Source organism: Podarcis filfolensis (genome assembly GCF_964270895.1).
Source record: "Podarcis filfolensis genome assembly, chromosome: 12".
NCBI classification, from domain to species: Eukaryota; Metazoa; Chordata; class Lepidosauria; order Squamata; family Lacertidae; genus Podarcis; species Podarcis filfolensis.
Genome location: NC_139614.1, coordinates 22,403,913 through 22,415,287, shown reverse-complemented (window position 1 = coordinate 22,415,287; position 11,375 = coordinate 22,403,913). Strand labels below are relative to the sequence as shown.

The following is an 11,375-nucleotide window of genomic DNA, read 5'->3' as shown; positions in this document are numbered from 1 at the left end:
GAGTTCATAGTTTATCTCCCTCAGAGAAACCACAAGCCTTGGCTACAGCTCAGTCTGGAGCAAGATAAACCACACACCTTGATTCTGACATAAGTGAAACTATAGTTTGCCTAACAACAGTGTAGCAGGACAACTGCTAAGTTTGCTTGCTAAATCATGCCTTGGTTTAGGATTATGTCCTAGCTGAGTTATTGAACGTACCTTCCCGACAGTGCTGATCTGTAACCCTAGACCTGTTTGTTTTTTTGGAAGACCTTTCTCTTCCAATAATACTTTAAAGCTGAGATCTTTATCAGCCTGCATCTATATTGGAATTCTTTTTAATATGTCTTTATTGTTTTGTTGCTTGGTTTTTTTTTTGCCACCCTGGGCTCCTTTGGGAGGAACAGTGGGATAGAAGTTTATTTAATCAATATATAAAAATGAACAAACATGTTTGTGGCACATAATGGCTGACCACCAGAAAGCCAAAATCATAGCTATATCACTATCCTGTATTTTTATGAAGCAGGCATCTATTCTCCCATTCAACTAAATGGGTGGCAAACAACTCTACTCTTAAAATGACTGCTTTACTGTGCACATAATTATCTCATTGCAATTTCAGGCTCATAGAAACAGGTTTTCTTAAACTTCCCACAAACAAATTTTTGTTTTTTGCTGGCTATGGTGAACTATACAGTTATACTATGCAAATTGGGGCTGATGAGCACTTAACTAATCTGTTTACAAATGAGCACAGCTGGGCAGGTCTCAGCGATTTTCTATCAAAGCAAAGTACCGGCCTTTATGGGCATCTGGTTGTTCCTGAATAGGTAGTTTAAACCTATACTCCCGTCTTCAAAGAAAGATCAAAGAGTTTATTACTTCTCAAAGAGTGCATTATTTCTACTTGGTACTTTCTTGTTTGCAAATTTGCATTATTAATAGCACAGGTGCCAATTTGCTTCTAGGCTGGCTTGCTTCTGGAACGAAGAGGTTCTTTGATAGAATCTGAATACATTTTATAAAACCACACAGCCTGTTCCATGACTCAGTTAAGGAGATTAACTCTTCCTGAAGTCAGTAGACCTCAAAAGTCGCTTAAATCATAGCATAGCATTTCGGGTACTAGCCTAGTCCACAGCCGAGTTAAAACAACATGCACTCCACATAAGTAGAGATGAATGCAAGCTACAAAAAGGAGAATCTTGTAGGCAAGGTATTTGGAGGGCTTGTGTATCAAACCCAACCGTTCAGTTTAGAGTAGCATAACTAATACTCTTAACAACTGGTATGGTATCTCATATGCCACTCTCCCTTAGTGGACCACACAAGATCAGCTTCAAATAGGGACCACTTTTTGCTTTATTGATTTGCAATTAATATTATGCTTATCACTGTTTTTAATTTGTATTTTTCTTTTCTTTTTTTGGTGTATCAATAAAAGAAGACAAAACAAATGCGAATGAACATGAGCATTTGAATAAAGACAGTGCATGCTTTATGTTATGTAAGGGAAAGATGTGCCTGTTATCAGAGGTAGCTTTGCTCTAGTTTTTATATATGAGAATACTATGTGGGTATCAGTAGCAGACTTTGGATAGCTCAGCTGGTTATTGCGTGGTGTTGAGAATGCCAAGGATGCTGGTTCAATCCCCGTATGGGGCAATTGCATATTATTCCTGCATTGCAGGGTTTGTGTGGATCAGATGATCCTCAAGGTCCCTTCCAACTCTACCATTCTATGAAATTTCAGCAGCCCCCAGTGTGACACTAAAATCTGGTGCCACCTTGTCTCTTGAGCTCCATTCTACATCATTCTGCAGTGTGGCGCCTAGTGCGGCTGAACCCTAAAACTGCCTCTGTGGGTATGGAGTTTTTTAAAAAAATGCTTCTGGAAACACCACCTGCTAGCAGTGTCTTAAAATTAAGCTTACACAGAATAAGAAACACCTCTATCTTTCAATGCATGTAAAAGGCACACATACCTTCCAACATTTCTCCAATGAAAATAGGGACATCCTATTCAATAATAATAATAATAATAATAATAATAATAATAATAATAATTTTATTATTTGTACCCCACCCATCAGACTGGGTGGCCTCAGTCACTCTGGACAGCTTCCAACATATATAAAAAACATAAAAAATAAACATAAAAACCTTCCCTATACAGGGCTGCCTTCAGATGTCTTCTAAATGGTTGTGTAGTTGCTCATCGCCTTGGCTCGTGGGCCGCATAACACACACCAAGTACATTTGTACACCCAAGCATTTAAATATCTAGGCTTTACAGGAATCATTAAAGAACAAAGGAAAGAGAGAGCAAGTTCTGAAAATATTGTGGTTTGTTTCCCACTATTGCGGTGCATGTGGAGCACGTTTTTAATAAGCTTGAAAAGATGTTATGAAAATCGCCAATTCATGATGTTAGTTAAAAGCAGATTGTAAATATATGTGTGCATGATGCCCATTAATTACGTGGAATTTATTTTGCTTGATGATATCCTAATCTATTTGTAAATTACTTTATAAAAAGGAGAAATTAAATCCTGCGTTTGCAGCAATGCATAAAGCGTTCCCATGCTCCCCCCCCCCCCGTTTTTTCTTTTGCTGGAGTCTCTCTTACAAGGCTTGGCAGACACACCACTGCCCCCTCCCATCGCTTCGGCTTACAGCAGATTGAATATCCACCATTACTCTTAGAGTCAGGGCAACATATTAAATATACACTTGTCAGCTCGGTTGTGTACATATGCAAAACAGTAAGATCTAAAAAGCTTAATTCAATCCAAGCTGGAAACCTAGCGCTACATTAGGTCATAAACAAAAGCGGGATGTTAGCAAGGCACCAGGCTCCTGGCAACCAGAGCGAAAGAATCAGGCACTGCTGCCAAAGCAATAGCCTCCAGGGGCCTCTGGAGAGGCAAGACATTTTGGCATGGCCTTTATCGCACAGGCTTCTGTTTTAGTAGGAGGTAGCTTCTGTCTTTCCGACATCTAAACAAGCTCTGTCAATAGCCAAAGCTCTTTGCAGAGCTGTGAAGTTTCTCGCTCTTCAAGTTTGGGTTGCTAGCACTTCTATTGGTTTAGTGTACAAAAAGCAAGGTGAGGAAATGTGACGTCCGTTACCATACATCCCACTTGCAACAAACAAAAATATTACTCTACTCCCAACAATGGCCATTGAATTGTGGGCAAGGACAAAAAAAAAAAAAAAACAAGAGTTTTATGGGGTGTATGAGTGTGTGTGCATCTATATTGGTAACTATAGCATGCTGCAGATAAGCTACCTTGTGACTTCTGGGCCTACAGTGAAAGCAGGACATAAATTTATTGAACTGCTTTGAGGTTTTATTACAATCAAGTGGGAAAGAAAGGTTTAATAAATTTAAATAACTCTGGAAGCTACCCAGAGTGGCTGGAGCAACCCAAACAGATGGGCGGGGTACAAATAATAATTATTACATTATTATTATTATTATTATTATTATTATTATTATTCTATCAGATAGCTGATGCAGACATTCCACTCTCCATGGTAAATGGCATGAAATACATTGGTAGAAAAAGAATGGACAATGCTAAAGAATGTAATAAAAGCATTTAAGACCCCCCAACAAATTCTGGTATCTTCTGTGTGTTGGCTCTACTCCAGCTAACATAGGTGCACTATTAGATTCAGGACACCATCATTTTGAGAAAAGTGGGGTGGGGAGAACCTTTTGTATGTAGAAGTGTATTTCGATTCAAGCTCGTTTAGCCTCGAACACAGCCACAATCTATCATACCCAAACAGTTCTCCAGTTGAGCCAACCTTTAAGAATGAAAATGCACAATACTAGTGCAACAAACTGGTTGCAGCATGCAGTGAGTGTTTCGGTTTGGTGTTCCAGCAACTGCATTCAGTTCTGCTTCCTAACAACCATGTCAGTTTCATGTGTCCGCTGAGCATACTCAAGTCCGTATGAACATGTTTGTGTACGCAAAAATTTACATGATCTTTGTGTTACTAATTTTTTTTTAAATATGGCGTATCGATCAGACAATTTACACCTACATGCAGAGGTAATATCCAATAACCACAGAGGGAGGAGAATGCATTGCTGCCATTGTGACCCGCCCTCCACACATACATATGCAGAGGGGAGTGGAAAATGGTATCTGCAAAGGGCTGGTCTACCCTCAAAAAGTATGGTAGAACCATTTCTATTTGCTGCTAAATAACATGCTGTGATTCAGCAGTTGGTGACCTTTATCTGTTGTGCGATCAGATAAATTTTGCAAATGCTATGGGATCTGCCACATAAAATGAAAGATCATGTATACTCATTTATTTCCAACTCAAGGGTAAAGCCTGGTGACTAATAGACTATATAGTTACCACACTAACAGCCTTGTCTTCCTGGGAACTTGGCTCAGCAAACCTCAACATTTAACAAGCAGACATAACTAATTACCTCCGACCCCTAAGGAGAAGGAAGACTCTAGGTCACGGTTAAGGAGAATGAGGAACAGCAGCCCCAGTCTTCTCTTTATCTCTATCTACAAAGGGGTTCCAGTCAAAATTTGTTCGCAAAAATATGCAGATTTTAGCCCGTGGTATTAAATTAAATACCATTGACTCAAGAAATTGTAGAGGTGAATTCCCCCCCCCCCCACCATCAATGACTCATATCTTTTAACAAACTATTTTCACAAATCATTATGTAAAGCACACAGGAATATTTGAATCTGTGTTGATCTTTTCTTTAAAAAGCAAAGTGTACCTTCATTAGGATTTGTCAACCCTGTCAGAGAAATACCCAGATTTTACTGAGTGATGGCTATTTAAGTGCCAACATCACAATTCAAGTTTTACTTAAAAGGTGGAGAGAATCTTAAAAGAATAAACACTCTCAAAAAGCACAAAAGCCAGCAAGTAGGTTTAAAAATAAAATAAAAAATATCAACAGTCTATTTTATGCGGGACTCGTGATTTGAACATGTCGGTTTCTTAACCCGTTTCCCAACCTGACTTCCATTAGCAGATAACCATTTATGTGTCTGTGCCATCAACTCAATAAAGTTTCTTCAGGACTTCCCACTGTAGTCTACATCATGGTCCATGGTCCATAAACATACACACACTTCTAATTTTTCTGAGTGCTATCAGCTGTTGTGAAACAGAACAGTTTGTAGGTTAGGGAAACACAGCATTTCCTCCTGTGTTTCTTTTTAAGCTGCTCTCATGCCATATATCCACAAACTGCTTTTATAAAAAAAAAAGATTTCAACAGTGGGAGCTGCTGGAGAAGAAAAGCAGAAGTAAAAAATAATGTGTGAATGAGTACTCCATAACAGCAAACGTTTGTGCTACAATTATCATTCCACAAAGCTCTCCGGCCATTAATGAGAGAACCATGAAATGTGTTCTGTGATGTCCTCCTAGGTGCAGCCGTTGGAATGCCACTTCCCCAAACACTTTATTTATTTAAACAGCAAAATTTCAACACCTGTATCCAAAATTTTCTTTCTGTGGGACTTTCCTCCACATCACATCTTGGGGCTTGAGATGTAAAGACTGGGAGAAAGCCCCAGTGAACTCAATAAAGCCTCTTTCTGAGTAGACATGTATTGGATTGCAATGTGAATCCGTTGATGGAAACAAACAAATATTGGCCTTATTCAAAACAACTAATGGGAATATACTTGCACTATACTTATAAAAGATAAAGGGACCCCTGACCATTAGGTCCAGTCGTGGCCGACTCTGGGGTTGCGGCGCTCATCTCTCTTTATTGGCCGAGGGGGCTGGCGTACAGCTTCCAGGTCATGTGGTCAGCATGGAGAACCAGAGCAGCGCATGGAAAAGCCGTTTACCTTCCAGCTGGAGCGGTACCTATTTATCTACTTGCACTTTGAGGTGCTTTTGAACTGCTAGGTTAGCAGAAGCAGGGACCGAGCAACGGGAGCTCACTCCGTCACGGGGATTCGAACTGCCGACCTTCTGATCGGCAAGTCCTAGGCTCTGTGGTTTAACCCAAAGCGCCACCCGCGTCCCTACACTATACTTATACTTACATACAACTGTCCTATTCAATGGTGCTGCCTCATCCAGGATAAACATGTATTAGGGATTCCTAAACAATACAATGGCCCACAGCTTGCTGAAACCAATGGTCAATCTCTACTTGGTCCCCACCATTAAGCAGAGATGGGTGTACTTAAAGAGCACAGCAAAATTACACAATGATTTTCTCCTACCCATCCCTGGCCAAAAGCTGTGGTAATTGCCAGCTCTCATTAACAATTTACTTCTCCTCATGAATAGGTTCAGAGGGTTCCTTCGTGTGCAAAATAAAAAGTATGCTCACGTGCTACGTTTATTATGTAGAAAGACTAACAGGTCTTATTGCTCTGGACTGTAGTCCTCAATGTTAATACATATGGACTGCAGTGAAAGACGAGGGAAACTTTAAAGAATATAGTCGTCTATAGAGCTTTACACAGATTTTATACAAATACATATATCTGTACACCCAGAGTCCTATAATTAGGGCAGGAAAACAAATGTAATCACACACACAAAAACACATTTAGTGATCATTCACTATCTTAGTTTTTATTTGCCTTCGAAGGCATGGGGTTTATTTATTTAGATTTATAATAATGCAGGATATACCTAAAGCAAATGTGTAACAGTGAGGTTAGTAGACATGAACCTTTTGAAAATATGTGAAAAGGGTAAAAATATATATATATAAAATCAGATTAGCAAAGATTAATCACACACAGTGTTATTTTAACTATGTCTACCATTTAAAACCGTATAAGCAGCAGCCTTTCAATAAACTCGCAAACCTCTTCTAATATAACTTTCCACCAGCATTTATAATTAGGCCAAAGCGAGATGTAAAAAATATCAGGAAAATTCTTCATGGGAATATTTTTTTTTTTAAAGATGAAATGGTTTGTTACTTAGATAGGAAGCTCAGAATCAGTCCCTTAAATCACAGTTACATTTGCACAGTTTAGAACCATACTCAAGTCATTTTGTATACAAGGATACTGAATTTTATTTAAACCTGATTACAGGTCTTTAATTAAGTCAGTTATGTACCGTAAAGCTAAAACACGCACCAAAACCCTTTCTCTTTATAATATTTCAAAATAAATCCTGGCATCTGCTGTAGCCCAGCAAATTAGAGGTGGGTGAGATCATGATTCATGACCTTCGTTTAAACCCATGTATTTGATGAGTAATCGGCAAGAAGGCTCCAAAGACAGTTTGGTTGTTAACAGTGTCCGTTGTCAAAAGAGATTTCACAAGGTCTCCTCTTCACGTAGGAACTGGAACACAGACGAGAAGTCTTTCTGGGAATAGCCCTTGGCACACATGACCCTGTAGACCTGATGGGCTAGAGAGCCCAGAAGGACTGGCGTCTTGGTGTTGGTAGCGGAAACCTGGGCCAAGCCAAGATCCTGAAAAACAAAACAGAATTGGGGGAAGCAGAGCAAAAAAAGAAAGTAAAACAAGAATTAAAATCTGATTGTTGTTTTTATTATACAGCTTATACAGTGGTACCTCGGGTTACGAACGCTTCAACTTACGTTTTCTCGGGTTACGAACGATTGTAACCCAGAAGTAAGTTGTCCAAGCTCTCGGAGGCCTCCCCGCTGCCTGGAGGCAAACCCGGACATCAGCGGGGCCTATGGAGCTCTCGGAGGCCTCCACAAATGCAGGGAACCAAGCCCCGACATCCGCGGTGCCTAGAGCGGCTCCGCGAATGCTGGGAACCAAGCCCCGACGTCCACAGTGCCTAGAGCGGCTCCGCGAATGCCGGGAACCAAGCCCCAATGTCCGCAGTGCCTAGAGCGGCTCCGCGAATGCCAGGAACCAAGCCCCAATGTCCGCGGTGCCTAGAGCGGCTTCGCAAATGCCGGGAACCAAGCCCCGACGTCCGCGGTACCTGCAGGGCTCCGTGAATGCCAGGAGCCATGCCCTGACGTCCACGGTGCCTGCAGGGCTCCGTGAATGCCGGGAGCCAAGCCCCGATGTCCATGGGGCCTGCAGAGGTTTTGCAACTGGGCTCCAGCCGCAGGAGCTCTCTGAGGCCTCCACGAATGCCAGGAGCCAAGCTGATTGTGATTGTGGAAGAGGACCCTGAGCCCCCTCCAAACAGTGAGTGCACATAAGAAAAGAAATGTTAATTTTTTTCATCTAAAATACTGTCTTATTTATTTTATAGTATAGTACATTGATTATTGCTTTCATTTTATGGATCAATGGTCTCGTGAAACAGTAAAATTCGTGTTAAATTGCTGTTTTAGGGCGTGTTTTTCATCGTCTGGAACGGATCAATCCACTTTCCATTACTTTCAATGGGAAAGTCCGCTTCAGGTTAAGAAGGCTTCAGGTTAAGAACAGACTTCCGGAACCAATTAAGTACTTAACCTGAGGTACCACTGTACACAGAATCTGGCTTGTCAGAACAATCAGCTGTGTTCAGAAACCAAACATTCTTCCGGGAAGGAGTGTGGTAGGGGGGAATCCTGCTTAGCGCTGGGTTTGAGTGCACATGGAAACTCCCCGCAGAAGGCTCTCTCGCACACCTGGAGCCAGTGGTGTAGCATGGGTTGCCAGCACAGAGGCATGGGTGGGTGGGAGAGAAATGGACAGAATACACATTCGCATTCAACTGCCTAGTAGTGGCATCCGTGTCACACAGGTGATCGCAACCACAGATATAAGAAAAGAAAGAGCAGTTCCGTCGTCTGGAGAGGTCACTTCCTGGTTCGCATGGAGAAGTTGTTTACGACGGAGCTCAGTGACAGAAGCATAAACCATACTGAGGCAACGTCGGGTGTTGAAATTTTGTACACAGACCCCAAATGAATGCTGGAAAAGCTATTGTACTTGGAACAGCAAGGGAGGGAGGAAAGAAGAACAAACAACTGGGGGGGGAGTAGTCAGCTTTTAAGTTTGTATTAATTTCTACTAATCTGGTAATAATTAGTTAAAAATACTGAAAAAATCAATAAAATATAAAGAAAGAAATTTTGTGCCCCCTAACAATTTTGCACCTGGGGCAACCGCCCCTGTGACCTCCCCATGCTACGCTACTGTCTGGAGCAAGACTATATTTTGAAAAAAATACATGCCCCACAAATAACCCAGAGATGCATTTTAAATAAAAACACACATTCTACTCATGTAAAAACACCAGGCAGGCCCCACAAATAACCCAGAGATGCATTTTAAATAAAAGGACACATTCTACTCATGTAAAAACACGCTGATTCCCGGATCATCCGCGGGCCGGATCCGGCCCCCAGGCCTTAGTTTGCCTACCCATGATTTACATGGACGCTGCTTTGAACTGATTTTGTATTTTTCTGTGAAATGCAGGAAAATCTATATACAATAATAGGATATGCTGCTAAAAGTTATGAGCAGGAGAAGGTACTGAAAGAAAACATTTATTCTGTTCAGCAAGAAGGACAAGTAACTTTTCTATATGAGCACATTTTTTCTCCCTATATACGTACCTTGGCCATGAGGGTCGTTCCAAAGCCACCTTGATAATTGTTAGCAGAAGGGACGCCATCCATTACTCCTGGCACTGGGTTGTAAGTATCGCTTGACCAACAACGGCCTGAGCTCATATTTAGGATTTTGGCCAGCAGCTTTGGGTCAAGCCCTAACCTGTCAAAGGTCAAAAGAAGAGAAGTGTTCGTGTCAAAATGCACATGTTATGGGTGACTTATTTTTATATGCGAGGCCCGTGTTGTCATTTCTCTACCTTTATTCCAAGACTTGAAAAATGATCTGGAGCACTGATATGAAGAGAGGGGAGACCCTTCCTTAAATTAAAGGTCATCAATCGTCCATACACTTTTTGCATGCAGATTGTGAGGTGAAAGTAGGAATAATAATAAAAACACCAGGCGCTTCAGAGCCAGAAGAAGATAATATTATATCCTTAAAATTCAAGTGATATTCTTGGAAATGAGGTGAACCATCAACTGCCAAGTTAGAAGCATGGCTGCTATACACACTACAGTATCAGTAATAAGACTAAGAACTTCTCCTTATTATTATCTTTCTTTTTATAAAATCTTTATTACACTCTCTTGCTCAAGAGGCAAGTCTACACAACACTGTGACATATGCTCTCTATCTATTCAGAGACATGCATTATAGTTCTGGGTCAATTGCTGAGAAGGTTACTGATCCTGATAAAACAAAGCTTGTCCAAGCAGAAACATCATTTGTTCTATCGCCATCACTGAGTTGAAAGAACAAACCACTATGCAGTGGAGGGTAGTCTTTAAAACATAGTGGAAAATGTTTTAATACTGCACTCTGGTTGGTTTTTGTTTTTTTAAAAAATAAAATCTGGTATGTTCCTGTGGTTGTTGCCGTCAAGCTGCAAAGTGTGATTTTATAGCAGTTATACTAGCAGGTATAATCAGAAACAAAAGCTGTTAAAAGTTAGTTTCACATAAATGCTAGGTATGTAAAAAGGAGAGACTTACAGAGATTTGGTTAACAAGAGAAAGAAAAGTAATGGTTCTAGGAAAGCAAAACATCCACACTTTGTAGTTTTAAAACTAGAAGTTAAGTTAATAAGAGAAAGAGGAACAGAACTTTTTATAACATTAACCCCCTGAAAATGAAAACCTCTCAGGAGTTACTGCTTTTGTTAACAGCATTTATCAAGGACTCTTGTCTGAAAACCATACTAGGCAAAAAAACCTAGAATTGTTTTCCGTGGTACAACAAACAGTGAAAGCAATCAGCTATTCTTGTCTGTAGTATGCCATTTAAGAAACACTAAAGCTCAAGTACTAAAGCAATTCAATCCCCATTCATCCACACAAGACATAATGTATTTATTTGCATTATAAATCTACAGGCTCTGATGCAATTTTCCAAAATCCTTCTAGAAATTCAATATTTATATATTTTAAATAATTTATCACAGTGGTCCTGATTAACAGTCATCCTCATATTACAGTCAAACCTCGGTTCTCGAACAGCTCCATTTTCAAACGTTTCGGCTCCCTAACACTGAAAGCCCGGAAGTAAATGCTCTGGTTTTCGAACGTTTTTCGAACCCGAACTTCTGACGCAGCTTCCGCTTGAGTGCTAGAAGCTCTTGCACCCAATTGGAAGCCGCGCCTCAGTTGTCGAACGATTACGTTCGACAACCGAGGTTTGACTGCATTAGGATTTTACATCACTCTTCCTTACAGAAATAATCGAGGTGGTATACAAAATGTTAAAAAATATATAGAAGTACCCCCCCCCCAAGAAGACAACCCCAGCCACCTGAAATTGACAAAAGCAGTGGAATAAAAGCAGCAGTAAAAAATAATAATCATAAAAGCTCCTTCAGATAGTA

The 11,375-nt window shown here is 40.5% G+C and overlaps 1 protein-coding gene across 1 annotated transcript in view; it reads right to left on the bottom strand.

Annotated features, from left to right (window-relative positions):
• Window positions 1-6,562: 6,562 nt before the first annotated feature.
• HIBADH (3-hydroxyisobutyrate dehydrogenase) overlaps window positions 6,563-11,375 on the bottom strand; it is a 71,438-nt gene continuing 66,625 nt past the window's right edge. Inside the window, exons 7-8 of the mRNA XM_083578854.1 lie at window positions 9,517-9,673; window positions 6,563-7,449 (exon numbers count right to left, since the gene is read on the bottom strand). Coding sequence (XP_083434980.1) covers window positions 7,291-7,449; window positions 9,517-9,673 — 316 coding nt within the window. The 3' untranslated portion in view covers window positions 6,563-7,290. The remainder of the gene's footprint in view (window positions 7,450-9,516; window positions 9,674-11,375) is intronic.